The 18479-nt window shown below is 48.2% G+C and overlaps 1 protein-coding gene across 5 annotated transcripts in view; it reads right to left on the bottom strand.

Moving 5' to 3' along the window:
- Window positions 1-18479, bottom strand: part of foxp1b (forkhead box P1b) — a 174930-nt gene that overhangs the window by 34098 nt on the left and 122353 nt on the right. The window contains exons 1-4 of one of the 5 annotated variants that reach the window (XM_079748017.1): window positions 16342-16426; window positions 7263-7400; window positions 6375-6470; window positions 2503-2647 (exon numbers count right to left, since the gene is read on the bottom strand). In XM_079748017.1, the coding sequence (XP_079604143.1) occupies window positions 2503-2647; window positions 6375-6470; window positions 7263-7382 (361 nt within the window). In that variant the 5' untranslated portion in view covers window positions 7383-7400; window positions 16342-16426. Of the gene's footprint in view, window positions 1-2502; window positions 2648-6374; window positions 6471-7262; window positions 7401-15057; window positions 15467-16341; window positions 16427-18479 lie in introns of those variants that run through there. The other 4 variants (XM_079748016.1, XM_079748013.1, XM_079748015.1 and 1 more) reach the window with 4 other exon arrangements.

Here is an 18479-nt window from a genome sequence, read left to right as displayed (position 1 = left end):
CCATCACCCCGCCTCGACATGTCTCCGAGCAGGGCGAGCGCTGGATGGCTCGTTCTCTGCCTTCGTATTATGGGCAAATTTGTCTTGTCGATGTCCCACTGGCCTCTGCGAGACAGCGTAACTGATGTTGTCCAGGGCCGGCGCTAGAGCGAGGGCCCGGTGAGGGCGCGAGGGGCCACAGAACACACCGCTTTGAGCAAACCAGGAAACAGCAAAGGGCGCACGACCCCACACACTGGAACCGACAGGCCGGCGGGAAAATGTTGGAGGATTTGATTCTTCACAAAGTCACTTTTATTCTTTATGATATTGTTTGGCTGCTTCAGAGAAGGACCAAATGAGGATATTATTATTAATATTTTCAACAATAGTGTCAATTAAAGCCAATTGTCAATATATCCTGGTTATACTAGGTTTATACTAATAAATGTTGTTCATACACATGCTTGAAGCACATTTTTATCTTTGGCAGTAATATTGTACTGAAACAATTATGAATATGAAAATATGGCAAATATAAATGACAATACTGGCCTGTGTTCTGTTCTATCACGAACCACACCAACTCGACCCATTTCCCCCCCTCTCCCTCTCTAACCTCTGAATGCATAATTAGTCCGGCCCAAACAGCCTATCTATCAATCCCCTCTTCATTGCCATCACGGCGGCGCTAACTACCGCAGAATATCGCAGTTTAGATCTGAACGCCATAGGCCCGGCCCGCTGGTGCATGAAAGAGGTTAGCCAAGTGGAAAAAAACCCAGAAAGGTCATCAATAACTTCAAACAGCCAAGCAGAAAATGTGTTGATGGGGAGGAGAATGAAAGAGGGGGCCCGGGGCCAAGTGTTTTGTGAACGCCATCTCAGTCCGGAGGAGAAGACTGTTGAGATCAGCAGCATCAAACAAAACGCTCATTTAGCCACTTCAGGGAATCATTCACAAAAAAACAATGTGTTGTGTTTGCGGACAACAAAAGAATCCCGACACTATGACTATTCTTAATATAACGAGGCAGGGTCAAAGTGCTGCTAGCGCCCTGATGACGACTAATCAAACACGCAGCAACCAACAAAACACAAAACACAAACACCAAACGAGGTCCCGGAGAGCTCAAAGAAAGGAGGAGGCCAGGCGATGACTCGGAGATGTTTGACGAGGACACTAAAGCTAGTATCAACAGGATGTTCTGGGAAAACTGTTGTGAAACGGACGGGTGTGTGCCAGTACATCACCGGTGTGTGTGCGTCTGTGTGTGTGACTTTGCTCAAGGGGCGTGTGTGTGTGTGTTTTCTGACAGAAGGAAACTCGACAACACACACACACACACACACACACACACACACACACACACACACACACACACACACACACACACACACACACACACACACACACACACACACACACACACACACGTTGCGTCTGCTGTGCCTGTGGCAGTTGGCTGCTGTTGGGATGAGTGATTCCATGCACAGTCCAAACAATAACAGCACTGTACAAACCCTGTTTGTGTTTGCCCATTACCTAAGCGCCCCTCCAAGCCCTCCACTGTTTTATCGTCCTTATCTTGTTATTTCAAAAACTGTTTGTCTAAGCTCCGAATGAATAGTCAATGTCATGTTCCAAGAAAATAAAAAATAGAGAGGCCTTTGTCCCCGGGGAGGCCGCTCCTTAAGAAAATATTCCAGCATCGATACAGAAATACTTCCTGTCCAAACAATGCCTTATTGACTCTGAAGTTATCTGCCGCACATTCAGAGTTTCCCAAAGACAGGTTTGGAGGCCAAAGAGAGGGGTAAAATTAAACTACTGTTCCCATAATGCTACTGTTAACCTCGCCACCCCTCCCACAAAGCTGTGATCAGAAGATAGGACCGCCAGTGACGGAGACATTGTATTTGAGCGCCAAACATCAGAGCAATTCAGAAAACTGTACATCATCAGCTATCAAAAAGCATACAAACAGACATTTACTTTGGGGAAGAGGTTTTCAAACAACCCACCCTTTGACCACAGAGTGAATGACACTGTTCTCCTACTCCTCTTATCTTAGTGTTAGACCAATCATGAACTAAACAATTTAAACTCATTTACAAAGACAGTGCCAATTGCCAAATAGAGCATTAGACTAGAGCGGCAGTAGCTCAGGGGGTAGAGCGGGTTGCCTGGTAACCTGAAGGTTGTTGAGGTGTCCTTGAGCAAGGCACCTAACCCTAACTGCTCCCGACGAGCTGGCTGGCGCCTTGCATGGCTGACTCCGCCGTCGGTGTGTGAATATGTGCGTGAATGGTGAATGTGAGGCAATATTATAAAGCGCTTTGGGTGGCCAATGGTTAGAAAAGCGCTATATGAATCCATTTACAGTCCATTTACATTCAGAGCAACCAAAGCCTAGCAGCTACATGCCAAAGAGGCATGTAGCTGCTAGGCCGGGCTAATGTTAGGCTAATGCTAGGCTAGCGCCACCATACAATCAGGTAGAGGCGGTTGGGTTTACTGACCCTGAGTGAGGGAGTGCAGGGGCATGCCCGCCTGGCCGGGCTGGATGCTGAGGAGCCCCTGCCTCTGGAGGTTGAGCAGATGCTGCTGCTGGAGCTGCTGGACCTGCAGGAGCTGCTGCTGGAAGGCCAGCTGCTGGGCCGTCACCTGCCCAAAACACACACACACACACACACACACACACACACACACACACACACACACACACACACAGGCGGCACACCATCAGTAAACACACAACATACAACTCTGTGATTCTATGTGCGTTGAGACAGTTGTGACCAGGACACATTACTCATATTTAATGGGGTGAGTTATGGTATGTTTGTCTATAGAAAGAAATGGCTAATGTTCTCACGCTGAATGCTCCCGTTACTCCAAACAAATTCTTTACAATTAAGGGTGACACTCCCGGGCTCGCCTGGGCACCAATAAGACAGGTAGGGAATGCATCTCTCCCTCTCTCTCTCTCTCTCTCTCTCTCTCCCTCTCTCTCTCTCTCTCACTCTTAATTAACGAGGAGTCAGGAGGCGAGTGACAAACAACGAAACAACATAGTTAATCATTCATAATAAGAGCCATAGGAATTTAATTACAGCCATTCATAATTCAGCAAACAACGTGTGACTGAATCTAAGTGCTTAATAACCAAAACCAACGGCTACTCCCCTCTACTCTGGTCTAGTCTCCCTCGTGGAGTGGCGAGGCACGAGCATGCCCGGGGACCCCCTCTATCCCCCTCCCCCCCCTCCCCCCACCCCCAAGACCGTCGCGCTACAGGCAAGAGGCCGTAGCCGATGCTGGCTGCATCTACTTGGTGGAGGGTGCGAGAGGGATGCAGTGAAACGACCATATTAGGACAATGGTCCTGAAGGCAGTGCTGCTGTAGGCTCTGGGAGAGAAAAGCTCATATTTACAGTTTATATTTACAAAAAGTGTGAGTGTGTGTGTGCTCTAAGCAAACTCTTTTTATTATTTCAAATAACTGAATTGTGTCTAATAACACTTACATTATTTTATTCTATATTATATATATATATATATATATGTAATATATAGACTATATATAAAGGGATTTTTATATATAATACAACTATAGTTTTTTATTATAATATAAAAAAGAAAAAATCTGTTAATACATGATTATAATTACTATAATTACTGCATTTTCATTATTTCATCTATATAATTATTCATGCTATTGTTATTGCAGCCAACTTCCGATCGAGATGAATGGGGCCCGACCAGCCCGACTGGTTGTGTACCTTGGTGCTGGTACTTCCCCAACAGACAAGGAGGGCCAAATGCAACGAACGAGGCTAGGCAGGCCAGGATATGACCTCTGCGAACGAGCCCAGAGGGCTGCTTGTTGTTTGTTGGTACGAGAGGGGGGGCCAGACTGCCAGGCTGTGCGGCCGCGCCCTCTTAGCAAACACAGGATACACCGCTTTGTTTACTTCTCACAATCAGGCAGCGGCGGCGCACAAAAAAGGTTTCGATGCGGCGTGTCTGCCAGGTCACCCCCGCCGGCTGCTCCGTGCCGCTGAAACAGCCCTGATAAAGGCCTGCCTACCCCGCCCCCCCCCCCCCCCCACCTTCGCCCTGTCAACGGGTTGGAGCCGCCAGGGACCTTTACTTCCACACAGCGCCACGCCCCGGGCCGCACGTCGGTGACTCAACGGCCTCCTAATAATGGTAATAATAATGGTAATAATAATCATGGTGGTATTGACGGTTGTGTTTCAAACCCCGGTCTATTCTGGAGATCCGTCTGGCGGGGGATGAGCGAGGGAGAGAGAGGGGGGAACGCTAGACACGAGTCGGGGGGGACAGCGTCCCACGGAGGGTTTAAATTCTGAGATGCTGGGTTAACCTCACTTCAGACAGAAAGACAGAGAAACGGACAGACGAACAGCTGGGACGGATGGAAAGACAGAAAGATAAAAGACAGCAACAAACTGAAAGACGTAAAGACAGGCAGAAAGACAGAGAGGCAGACAGACAGCATGTCAGGGGGTCGTAAGAAGAAAATAGCAAAAATTGGAGGTTGCCTATGAAAAAGTGAAAAAAAGAGGGAGAAATTGCTAATTAATTTAAATCTCCCCCTCTCTTTCAGAATCCTTTCTTCTGGTCCCATCAGCTGACAGGAGCTCCTACACGCTCCCAGCGTGGAGACACATGAAGAAAACACAACCTCCCTGGACCCGACAAACCAAACAAGAGGTTAACGAGAAGTGGCGCGCGGGAGACGGGAATACAGTCGCTGACAAGTGATAAAGAATGGGGCTGGCAGGCCTTTATTGTCGCGCATCAAATATAAAGTTAAAAATCTTTGGGGGGGGGAGGGGAGAAGAAAAACAACTACATTTTGATGTGTTTAAAATAAAGGAAGCACAAAGCAACACCAGGGGGCTATTGTCTGCCAGCCACAGGGGAGACGCTGCATAATTCCTATTCTGTCTTCTGATGGCTGCTAAAAACGCTACTGAAAGGAGGGAGGGAGATAGGGAGGGAGGGAGAGAGAGAGAAGCATAGAAAGAGGGGAAGGAGGAGGGAGGGAGAGGGAGAGAGTGAAGGAAAAAGGGAGAGAGGGAGAGAGAGTGAAGGGAGAGGGAGGGAGAGATGGAAGGCAAGAGGGAGGGAGAGGAGGGAAAGCGAGGGGGTTGAGAGAGGGAGATGGGGGAGGGAGTGAGAGACAATGATGGAGAGGGAGTGAGAGAGAGATGGACAGAGAGGGAGGGAGACGAGAATGGAGAGAATGAGGGAGAGAGATTGGGAGGGAAACATTGAGAGACAGTGACATTGAGAGTGGGAGAGAAAGAGGGAGGAGAAGAAATAACGCCAGAAGCGGAGAACGGAGGGCCTCTTGAGGCTCCATCTGTTTCCTGTGATCATACATAATGCGCTTCAAAAGTTTTTTTTTTCTGCTCTCTCCCCCCGGCCCCCCACCCCTTCCGTTTTTCACTGCTCCATTCAACTGATCAATTGCACCTCCTCGCCCCCCCCCCTCCCCTGGTGTTTACATCAGATGCGTCGCGGTGACAGCGCCTATCTAGAGGGCCGTGCGTCGCCCCGTCACGCTGATTTATGGGAACATCAAGCCGCTACTTGTCCAAACCCAAGACCACGCTTCATTAATTAGCCCGGCCGTGACTTTGAAGTTGCGAGCGCCGGCGACGTGTGCAAACACACACACGCGTGTGCGTACGTGTGTGGGTGTGCGCGAGTTGCAATGCGTGCGCGGATCAGCTTTTAATATATCGCAGGATTCATTCTCTCAACACTTGTGCTGCTTCTGTTACCCAAACGCTGGTCGCCACGGGCGGAAATAAATAATGAAATGGAGGGAAGATTCCCAGAGTGTCTTTGAACTGGCTTTGACCGCCCAGTAATCATCTCCTTTGTCCACAGCGGAGGAGGGAGAAGCCCCAATCCAGCAGTCATTACCACGCGTTGAGCTGAAACCTCCCCTCCCCTGCCGCTGCACAGCGAGCGTACGAGCTAAGGAGATGGGTGGAGAGGGGGGGGGGGGGGCGAGGGGGACGTAGCAACACAGGCAACAGAGCTGGGAGCGTTCTCCACCACCCTCTATCGCTATCTTTTACACCATCCTCCACCTTTAGTTTGCTTTCTGGACCACAGTTGAAGTGGATGCAAGTTTAAGGGTGTATCTAGGGGTACTTGTGTTTGACACCCCGGCCTATTGGTACTCTGTTTCCAAACCCCAATGTCTGCCGCCTGCCTGAGACCTTGAGCTAACAGCTGACCAAAACACGTTATAAGTCCTTTTCGGCTAATGGTAAAAATGGTAAATAGTTGCTGGTTTGGTGATGGCGGTGTCGTGAAGCTGATCGCAGTGATGCGGTGAGCCTACCTCTTTGCCGTGCTTGCTAACTCCATGCTGCGGCTGTGTGAGGAGCTGGATGTGGAGCTGTTCCTGCTGCTTCTTGTAGAACTCTTGGAGCTGCTGCTGTAGATGCACACACACACACACACACACACACACACACACACACACACACACACAGACACGGGACACATTTCAGTGAACTTTTGTTTCATTTCTCATATAAAGGAACGTATACCTGGGCCAGGTTATAACTTTGATGTTTGTATTCAGTTTCACTTGAGGGATTTAAACAAGTCGGGTCAGAACTCACACTTTGCAAACAAACCTTGAGCTAAGATAAAGATAATTCATTTCACTAACAATGAATCAACACCTCCTGCCGGTCTGTTTAGAGATCAGCCTATAATTAGCGTCATCTTGGAAATGTTGTTTGGTTCTACGTATAGTACTCTTTTCGTTATTTTTCTGCATTAAGATCGCAGTGTGTGTAAGTGTGTAAGTGTGCGTGTGTGAGCGTGTTCGTGCGTGTCAGTGTGTGTGTGTGTGTGTACGTGCGTGTGTGTGTGAGCGTGTTTGTCCGTGTCAGTGTGTGTGTGCGCGTGCATGTGTGTGTCTGTGTGTGTGTGTGTGTGTGTGTGTGTGTGTGTGAGCGTGCTCGTGCGTGTCAGTGTGTGTGTGTGTGTGTGTGTGTGCATGTCAGTGTGTGCATGTCTGTGTGTGTGTGTGCGTGCGTGCGTGTGTGCGTGCGTGCGTGCGTGCGTTAACGCGTGCCGGTGTGTGTATGTGGGTTAACGCGTGCCGGTGTGTGTATGTGGGTTAACGCGTGCCGGTGTGTGTGCGTGCGTTAACGCGTGTCAGTGTGTGTATGTGGGTTAACGCGTGTGCGTGGAGGTTCGCTGTGGGAGCGTGTACCTGCTGCAACATGAGGGCCTGCTGCTGCTGCAGGAGGACCTGGAGCTGCTGAGGGCTCAGGACCTGCTGCTGAAGGATCTGCTGCATCTGCTGGGGAGTGATCACCTGGGGTGTCATCATAGCCGCGGACACTGGCACCTACACACACACACACACACACACACACAAAACCGTTAAACATCGGGTCGGATACACATGAACTACCATTTACTCCAGGACAGCACTGTAAAATTGTTAGAGAATAAATTGCCCCAATATTTTATTCTATAAAATACTGAGCTTGTTAGGGATGCATGCTGCTCCACGCCAGCTCCCTCAGAGAGAAAACTTACACACACACACACACACACATACACATATACACGGATACACCTACGCACAAACCCAAACAAGCACAGACAGAGGCAGTGAGTCCCACGGTGGCGACATTAGGATATGTTCACGGGGACGTTAGACATGTGACTGCAGCGATGACTTTCAGGGCTCCGAATCGTAAAACATTGCAAATATGACACAACTGAAACGCATAACACACCCTCTGGGCTCTAGAATAATATACCGTCACACACACACACACACACACACACACACACAATCTCCAAAATGCTGAGGGTCTCTGTCTCTCTCTCTCTACACACAGGTTACATGATGAGAGAGGATGTCATTGGAAACGCTGTCAACTGACATCCATTAACGGTGGAGACACCATGCTCCCTACCGGAGGAGGGGGGGGGGCAGGAGGGGGGGGCATGACCGGCACAGCTAGACATGACGCCCTTAGCGCACACTCCTCGAGTCCCAGCCGCCCGGGGAAAAGAAAGGTGTGTGTGCGCACGGAACACGACGCAAGCCAGTCCAAAAAAAAAAAAAAACAAGTGATTTGTTGTGACACCCAACAGAGCCTCCCGGTTTTGCCGGGGCGCCTTAATTGTCGACGGCGGCGGCGTGCGACTGTTTCAGAGTGTGTGTCGTCTGCCACCGCTGCCACTCAGCCCCCATGACGTGTGATACCATTAAAAAGCCCCCTTCCCCTTCCTCTGTTCCACCGAGACACGGCGGCTGACACGCGGCGGCTCGGCTGAACCGGGAGCGGCGAGCGCTGGGAGATGTTTAGATGCCACGCTGCGCATGGAAGGCCCCGTCAACACGGGGAGGACGTGCACGCTTGTACCGCTACGTGTGTGTATGCGTGTTTGTGTGTCCCTCTGTGCGTGGGTGCTGTGTTAATAATGGCTGGTTGGTGTCTGGCAGGGGGGGGGTTGATGGGTGAGCTGGAGGCCAGCGGACGTTAAGGGTGACAGTCCGTCCGCGCCAAGGTTGTCCAAATTGTGTGGCGGCAGCGGCGCTAATGACAACTATCCCGCACACACGCACGTACGTGCAAACACACACACGCGCGCGCACATGCACACACACACACACAAGCACGCCCTCTTTTGAATTGTTTATGTACTTCTGTACTCAATTTAGCTGTTATCAATCGAACTCAAACACACACACACACACACACACACACACACAGAGTCACAGGCACACATGATTTCTTCCTTCTGCATGACAGAATAAAAGCAGAGCAGAGCAGAGGGTCGTGAAGGAGGAGGACAGGAGGAGAGGAACAGAGGAGAAGGAGGAGGAGGAGAGTCGAAGGAGGAGAGGATGAGAAGGAGCAGGGGAAGATAGGAGCAGAGGAGGAGGAGGAGGAGAGGAGGAGAGGATAAGAAGGAGCAGGGGAAGATAGGAGCAGAGGAGGAGGAGGAGGAGGAGCAGGAGGAGAGGAGGAGCAGAGGAGAAGGCCTGTGATGTCATGCTGCTGAGGGCAGCCTGGCTTCCCTCCTCGACGCCAGTTAACGTCCAACCTGACGACATCGTCGTCCCAGTGAGACTCAGGCTCGCCCGCCAACACACACACAGACCCCCCCCCCCCCCCCCCCCCCCCCCACACACACACACACACACACACACACAAAATCACATCTTCAAGGCTTGACATTTGCATTTTATTATTTTATAGTTTTGCCAATCAATTTCTCCACACAGAGATGTAATATAAAAATAGCCACGTTAGAACGCACACACACAAACAGACACATGTATGAAAAGTATGCGTTTTGGTCAATGGCCAGTTCAAAAAAATAAAATAAAATCTTCACATATGTGCAGATGTTGACAATCTACATCCATATTGGACATGCTCTATTTCTTTCCTCAACGCTGAAGTTACGCTTGGAAATTCAGCTTTCTATAAATAAAATCCTCTTTATCGTGTTGCTTTGATGTCGCATCTGTCCGGCAGGATGAATAGAGAAGAGCAAAATTAATAGCCGTGCTTTACGCACGGGCGTAGCTCAACTTCATCACAAATAAAAGGGAGGGAGTTTTTATTCAAGCTTTTTGTCCAATTAAAGCGTCTATTTTTTTTTCTCTTTTACACCTTGGGTCTATTTCCGTCAAACGCTTTACACCTTGCCTCGTTACAGAAGTCTGGCTGGCTGGTAACTACAGCGACAACAGCTTCCTCTCTGCACAGACCCAGCAAGAGGCTATTACAGCCCTCCATTTTATTACCCATTACTACTGAGGTCATTAGCTGCAAGAGGGATTGTACGCTTCTTAACCTATTGATCAACGTAACTACTAGCATTTAATCCTGCGCTTAAGGAGCTAACATCAGCCTAAGACTATGTGTGTGTGTGTGTGTGTGTGTGTGAAAGAGAGTGTCTGTATTTAAGTACGCCTGTATGTAAGTGTGTTTATGCCTATATGTAAGTGTGTGTGACTGTATGTATCTGTATGTGAGAGTGTGTGTCTATATTTAAATATGTGTGGGTCTGTGTATATAGTGAATGCCTGTGTGTGTGTGTGTGTGTGTGTGTGTGTGTGTGTCTGTCTGTTTCTGATATAAGTGTGTGTTTGTGTGAGTGGGTGTATGTGTGGTAGCACTGAGGGTTGTGTAGTTTCAAGGCGTGAGGGAGCACTTTAAATGAATGAGACCACCCCTGGCGTCTCCTTCCTACTGCTGCGACGCATGGGCCGCCCGCCGTAGTTTACAGCTCTCACACATGCTCCGCGGGATAACAGCCTAACCCCCCCCCCCCCCCTCGAAGGAAACACAGCGGGCACCACCCTTTATCACCTGAAGAGGAAGGCGGGGGAATCAAACAGGGCTCTGGTTCTCTCCGCTCCCTGGCCGATCGATATCGGGGGGCCGTGTTCAAAAGGAAGAGGACACTGTGGGCATGCCAGGGATGGCGGACGTTTGTGAATTTTCAGTGAGGTGTTGAGGTGACGGCGTTCTGAGAGTGCGTAGCATACACAAACACCCAGAACTGGAACATTCTCCAACTGCTGCACACTGACTGGAGGCAATGTACTGTACCTGGTGCAGTGCGTACACGCACACACACACACACACATAAACATTTTAACACATGCAAAGCACTGTACTTTACAGCTGAAATGCAAATAGTATTTAGCACAAAGAAGATTGTAGTGGAGGAATGTAACACCACCTCTACAATGATATACTAGTAGGAATGCATCCTCTGTGCATTTCATAAAAATGTTCCCCCAATTTTCATTGAATAGTATTCCAAAACATCTACTTAATTCATATTTACTAGTTTTACTTGATGAAAAAAATAAACTTTTAAATTCAAGTGTATAGAGAAAATAATATGACAAATCTTGCACTTGCACAGACAGACGTACACACACACAAATAGCAACGCCAGATCAGATACAAACAGACATTCTGACAGGATAACACGGCCTGAATATCCAACAACCACCAAAACCCTGACGACCACACAAGAGCCCTGCAGCTAATGAAGATGCACCCCCACTCCCATTACGCCCCCCAGTCAGGGGCCACAACCTGGGAGGGGAGAGGGACCAGGATTCAAACGGGCAACCCCCCCTAGCCCCTTCTCCTCCGACACACAGAACACCCAGACAATTAGATGAAACGGAAACGAAGGGGGCAAAGACGCCGGCGTCAGCGGACAGCTAGCCCGGCCTCAGACACCGAGGGAGGGGCCGGCGCAGAAGGGGGGCATGCAAAACAGCAAAGAAGAAAGAAAGAAATACGGACAAAGAACAACCACTATTTATATCCACACTCCATGGGTTGTGAATGCCATCTTTTTTCAGTTTTGTTTAGTTTGTGAGTTTGTCTACGCGCGTGTGTGTGTGTGTGAATGTATGTGTATATATGTATGTATGTGTGCGTGTATGCATGTGTGTGTATGTGTATGCGTGTATGTGTGAGTGTGTGTATGCGTGTGTATAGAGGCATCAAATGGAATGGAAAAGAACAAAGCTAACGAGCCCTGGAGAGGAGCGAGGGGAGGTGTGTTTGATGCCCCACCTTGCCGTGAGAGGAGCGTGGCGATCCTGCTCTATCTCATCCCCCCTATATACCTGAGCATCCTCCACATGGGGGGAAGGCCCTGTCCATCTCTCCCCCCTATACCGGAGCCTCGTCCACACAGGGGGAGACCCTCTCCATCTCTCCCCCTCTATGCCTGAGCCTGCTCCATCTCTCGCCCCCAAACCTGAGGCTGCTCACCATCTGACTGCATTACACAGAAGCTCTCACTGAGACACACAGCATCATGGCAGCTTGGAATAATAATATGAAGATAAAAAAATACTGTCATTATGATAAACACTAACAAATAATAACGCAAATAATAATGAGAAACGACAAATAACAAATAGTAATACTTCTCATAACACCAATGATTAACAACAAATAACTAATAATATCACTAGTATTAATAATGACATTCATAAACAGCAAATACTAACAACCTATAACAACGAATATTAATAGTCATTGTGATAAATCAATAATAATTTGTCCGTTTTTTCTATTATCAAAACTAACTACTAGTATCCATTAAATTCAATATATTTTTTAGATATATTTTAACAGCATGATTTGTTTTTAACCCAGCTGAGACCCATCTGTCCATCACTGAGGCTTTGAGGACCTCATGAATTCCCCTCTCCGGCACCCGCATTTAGCCATTTTTAAAACTTGTTTACATCTCGCATAAACACATTGATCAGTCGCATTCCCCCTCTCTCTTTTAATATAAATGAACACCCCCCCCCCCCCCCACACACACAAACACACACACACACACACACAGGACGAATGGCACATGCATGCTGGAGTGATTCAGTGCAACTGTAAAAACAAAAGCCGAGATTGCATTTTAATTAACTTTTAAACTACAAACAAATAGGTTCTTGCGGAGCCGGACCCGGTGTCGGGTTTAAACAAACAAACTTTGCAGTGAAGTGAGCGATGCTCTCGGCCCAACAATAACAGCTGGGCTCACATGCACCGCGCTGTTCCCACACTCGAGATGGACGCAATTACAGGTGCCCACATTTACACACAAACACACACACAGACTTAACTACTCGTATATTGTAGTATATATATATTGAATTACAATACACTTGAGGTATGTTTAAAAAATATTGATTTGGGAACTAAGTAAAATTATATTTGTGTTCTAATTTATTTTTTTTATGCCTGTTGACATTAAAAATTTAAATTCCTTGAAAATAAGTATAAAACTAAACTATGTAAGCAAAAAAAAACAAGATTCCTCTGCCTGTTTGCATATGGCAGACTTGACATATGCATCACGTTATTCTTTTTAACATTTAAAAGCCACACCCTCCTAAACAAACCACGACACACGCACGCGCACACACACACACACACACACACACACACACACACACACACACACACACACACACACACACACACACACACACACACACACACACACACACACACACACACACACACTTTTCCAAGGCCCAACACAAGCGAAAGCTGTTGATTGGGACCAGTGTCCTCGGGCCGGTCTCTCTCTACCATTCTCTCTCTCTACTGATTTATGATTAACCAGCTCAGGGCTGTTACGCAACGCCGCTCACCTATAGGTGCAGCAGCATTATTTGTGAGTCAGTTGAGATCTGATTAGGATTGCACCCTTCCCCCCCCCCTTTCAAAATAAAAGCGCTGTGAAAGACAATAGCAAGAGACACGTCCGCATGTGGATTGCTTCCATTCTTTCACACTAGCAAAGCCTTTTTCCTAATCCTTGTTTCCATGACGGCAGACAATGGGGGAAAGTGTGAGGGGGTTTCGGGAGGTGACGTTTGGTGTGGGGGTCACAAATTCACAAATTGTATTTGCCTTTTCACACTCATCTGTATTGTCTTTTGTGTCTCCCACAAACTAGAGAGTCAATAATTAAACACTCCAAATCGCCCAACCGCTAACAGCTGGATTACAGGACAGTGTGGCCGGGAGAAGTTGGCACGGGGAGAGGACTCAGGAAACATAGAGCCCGGCAAGCTTTTTAAAAACCAAACAGCTTCTTCTTTAATTCACCCTATATACTATTTACTCACTTTGTCTCCCAGGGCTGATTGTCAATAGCTACATATTTAATAAGCAGCCGTGTATCGCACACACACAGACTCTACTCCACACGGAGGGATATTTAACATCCTCGGTAATCATACTCTTTTATTGAACTCCTTTGAAACCCACTTTAGATGTAGCGCGAGTTTATTTGCAGGAGTCTCACACACACACACACACACACACACACACACACACACACACACAGCACCAAAGCGGCGCTGTGAAACATAATTCCCAGTGAAAGCTGTTTTCATGTAGAAACACGTTTTGTAGAGTCGGAGCGCATTAGCAGAGAGCAGCTGGAGCCTCGCCGGCCTCACTTGCTCAACTTTCTCCCACTCCACTCCCGGCGGCCGCCTCCTCGCCACAGAGCCCCATCCGCATCTGCATGAAGGATATCCCAGGGAGCACAGGGGTTCGAGGGGTTCGTAGGGGTTCCTACGAGTGCCTCCCCCCCGCCCCCCCCCCCTCTCCAACCCACACCCCCAACCTTACACCCAAACCCGCCCCTCCACCTCTCGACTATGTCATGGTTTAGAGATGACAGGTGCTGGCAGCCCCCATAGCTTTGACATAGCTGGCACCCCCCCCCCCCCCCCCCACACACCCCCAGCCTCTGAACGAAGCTAATGTACTACTAATGAACAATAAATCAACTTTGATTACAAACTGCCAAGCCAATCAGCTCCCACTCGGGTTGGTCCAGACACGGGGGCAAAGCCTCCCTCACCGGCCCAGCTGTGGGGCAGCCACTGAGACCCCCTGCCTGGGATCCACTCCTCTTTCTTCTCCCCCACCACCACCACCACGTCCCGACAACCCTGCTCCTCCTCACACGTGTCTCTGTTACCGCTCTCTCTCTCTCTCTCTCTCTCTCTCTCTCTCTCTCTCTCAGGCACGGATGCCTTAACCCTATTCCCTTACACGCCACTGAAATAACACTCCAAAATAAAATACGACCGTCGATTAAAAGTTACGCCGAGTGCTCCGAATCCGTTCACAACACGTGAAAAACTGAAGATGTTTTTTCCTACATTTTGTCATAAAAGGACATTTCTTGAATTTTTACCTTTTACAAAAGAAATACCACATTTAATAATAAATACAGTATAAAACAGCAGATTATGTCTTTTTCCATTTAATGAAGTGAAGCAAATGAAGTGTTCTGTGGTAAACAATGCTTAATATGAACTAAACTAGCCATCAGTAGCTAAGAGAACCATAAAGATTTACACTTTATCACGCTTTCACACACACACACACACACACACACACACACACACACACACACACACAAACATCCAGCCATACACACGGACACATACACTCCCTTACTTGTCAGGACGATATGGGTGCTGACATCAGGAATGACGAGATCTTTCTAACGTAACCTGCTGGTGACGGTGTCAAAAATAGAGACGTACATCCATCCGCGTTAAACCTTGATGGTGATGGTGCAGCGACGACAAGGGTGCAGACAAGAGCCAAAAAATGAATAAAATCTAACTAAGAATAATAATGACAACAAAAAACCAACACCACAAGTTTCGAACACCACACACAAGTGGAACACACAAGTGGAAGTAGAACAAAACCGGTGATAATGGACTAAAGCGTTCTGTGAGAAAGTTAGAGTGGGAAGGTGACCACGGAGGCTCTTCAGAGGGACTACAAACAAGCTGCTCGTGTGCGGGGAGTGTGCACGGCCGACTGGCTACAGGTTAAATATCAGAACACATCAACATGCAGCCGCGGGAAGCCAATGAGAAGACAACCCTTGTCCACTGGATTTCCTTCAACTTTCCATAATTCAAACAACACACATACTAAACACACACACACACACTAACCACACACACAAGTACACATACACACACACACACACACACACACACACACACAAACAGATGAACAGACAGCAGTGCAGGATCCTGATTAACTGGTTAGCTCACTCTCAACAACGTAAACAAAACTGAACAAACACCCCGAAAATGGGCCGTCAACAACTTGCAAATACTTTCACAGGTAGCGCAAGCTGGGCGACTCAGGGCACAAACAGAAAAGAAAAGAAAAAATAACCCAGCCAAAATAAAAAACAGCTCAGGGTTCGAAAGTTGGGACAGCACACGCACAAATAAACAGGTGCGAGTTAATACATAAAACACAAACAGAAACACACACACACACACACACACACACTAGTTTAGCAGTTTAATACTTTTGCTTTCTGTAGGATGGCACATGGCAGCCAGAATCAGCCTGTGTACTGTCAAACGCAGCCCCACAGACAGAGTCCTGGACCACCGGCAGCATGGTTAAATTAACACCGCCGCCACCAAAACAAAAGACGCTCCACAACAAACCAGCTCTTCTTCCCTTTTCAAATTAAACCATCAAATGGTGGTTATTATTTTCCCTACTGACTCCCAAACACACGCACCACCGTCAACACACACACACACACACACACACACACACACACACACACACACACACGCACAGATACACGTGGGTACACACATATACACAGACACACACAGAGAAGAAGGAAGAGCACAACAAGAAGAAGAAGGAGAAGAGAGGGGAAAAAACATCACGGAATCAATCATATTGACAAACCTGACAAACTCCATTTAGCTGGCAGGGTAAACAGAGAGCTGGCCCGCGTGGTGCAGAGTGTGAAGCGGAGCGGAGAGAGTCGAACAACCAGGGAGAACGCGCACGAGAGGGAGAGAGAGAGAGTGAGCGAAAGAGTAAGAGAGAGAGAGGGAGGGAGGGGAAGGAGAGGCGGGCGTGCGAGAGCGGGAGAGAGAGAGAGCGGGGGAGCGAGAGAGAGAGAGAGAGAGCAGGGGCTGACGCTGTTACGCTGAGCTGGTCCGTGCCGCGTGTTGTGGTGTAGTGTGGTGTGTCTCCTTCCTGGGGATACAGACAGATTGCACGTGCGAGGTTGCTCCCCGGCTGACAAGACACCAAACTATCCAATCAACCACGCCCTCCTCCCACCAATCACAAGCCGTCCCTCTAAACATAATCAATTCAAATGAGGCCACACAATTGGGGGGGGGTAAGTAGGGGATACAGGGAGAGGGGGGGGGGGGAGGCTCGAGCTGCAGGTGAACCCGTGCCTTTGTGCGAGGGGGGGGCCTCTTTAAAAAAAAGAATAAAGGAAAAGAGAGAAACAGTTGCCACCGTTGACGGCTGTTAACCCTCTGACCTGCGACGGGCGGCTGAAACAATGGCGGCCCAAAGAAAAGAGGCCGTTTAATTAAACAACAGATAAGTAAACACAGCCATGCAGCGGAAGGAACAGAGAGAAAGCCAGCTCCTCTATCAGTCCCCTTTATTGTCCCGCTAAATGGTGTTGTTTACAATGCTGCCACAAAGGGCTCCACTCATTTCACATTCCCTGGGCAACAAACGCGGAAAACAATCAAGGCACTTTGTAGTTTGTTTACGCCGACTTCTGTATGTTTATTTCTTTTGTTGTTGTTTTTTTCCCGGCGGCAGACAATAGCCATTAGCGAAGTTCGTTTTTTCCTTTCGTATTCCTTTTACTTTCTGATAAAACAGTCGATATTAAAGAAAGAAAAAGCGTTTGTCTTGGGGTATTTGTTCCTTTGCTAATTGTCTGTGTACACGTGTATACACACACACCACAGGAAACCCCTTATTGGCAATGCAGCGTGTTTTCACTTTATACAAATTTCTCCTCGGTCCTAAAAAACAACCACACAATGTAGACACACCATTGAAGAAAAGGAGACACTTTCACATTCAGCCTTGCGATTGGGCACAGTCAAACTAAAAAGAGAAAAAAAGGAAAAAGGAGGAAAGATTGTAACCACATGCTAACAGCTAACAGCACGGCGGGCCGGCTACCAGCCCCCTCCGTTCCAGCGCCGGCCCAACGCGTGCAATTAGCTGCGATGACACGCTCCAACACCCATGTGCTCCCCCAGCCAGGGGAGAGGAGACAGCATAGAGAGAGAGAGAGAGAGAGAGAGAGAGAGAGAGAGAGAGAGAGAGAGAGAGGAAGAAACAAATACACACACAGGGTGGAAACGGAAGCCTGCCACCTACTGGTGAATTGGCAGAAGTGGCAGTTGAGAAGGGGGATGGGGAGGGGGGGGGGCTGCATATGCATACAGCCTATGGCTACACACTTATTTACTTCCTTTTTGGGACAACATTTCGAAGGCAGTTTGCATATCAACAAACCCCCGGAAAACTAAACGTTTCCTATAAAAGACCGGTCATGAATTAGCCAAAAGAGTCGTCACCTTGTGTTCGTTAATAGAGAGACAACAAAACGCACACACACACACACACAGACACACACACACACACACACACACACACACACACACACACACACACACACACACACACACGCAAGCACATGCAAGCACGCACGCACACACACAGGGACACAAACACATACATCACACATACACGCATACACGATTGAACTAGCAGGGTTCAGGACATCTCGACCGCCGTAAAGAAAGAGCTAAACCCCTCTTGGCCGCGGATGGAGGAATGTAAATGGGAGGCATTCCAGTCTGCGAATGCACTGGTAAAATAAACAGAGAGGCAGCCCAACTAGCTCCACCATCAGCTGCAAATAACCAGCTCAGACCCGTCGCCCAGCCCGCGCTGACCTATATAAAATAAATAATACATCAAATAAATAATACATCAAATATTGACGGGGGGCGGCTCAAGTGTCGAAAGTGACAATTTCAATACATATTGCG

Source organism: Pollachius pollachius (assembly GCF_949987615.1).
Source record: "Pollachius pollachius genome assembly, chromosome: 12".
Classification (NCBI taxonomy): Eukaryota; Metazoa; Chordata; class Actinopteri; order Gadiformes; family Gadidae; genus Pollachius; species Pollachius pollachius.
This window is presented reverse-complemented; position numbering and strand designations above follow the sequence as displayed.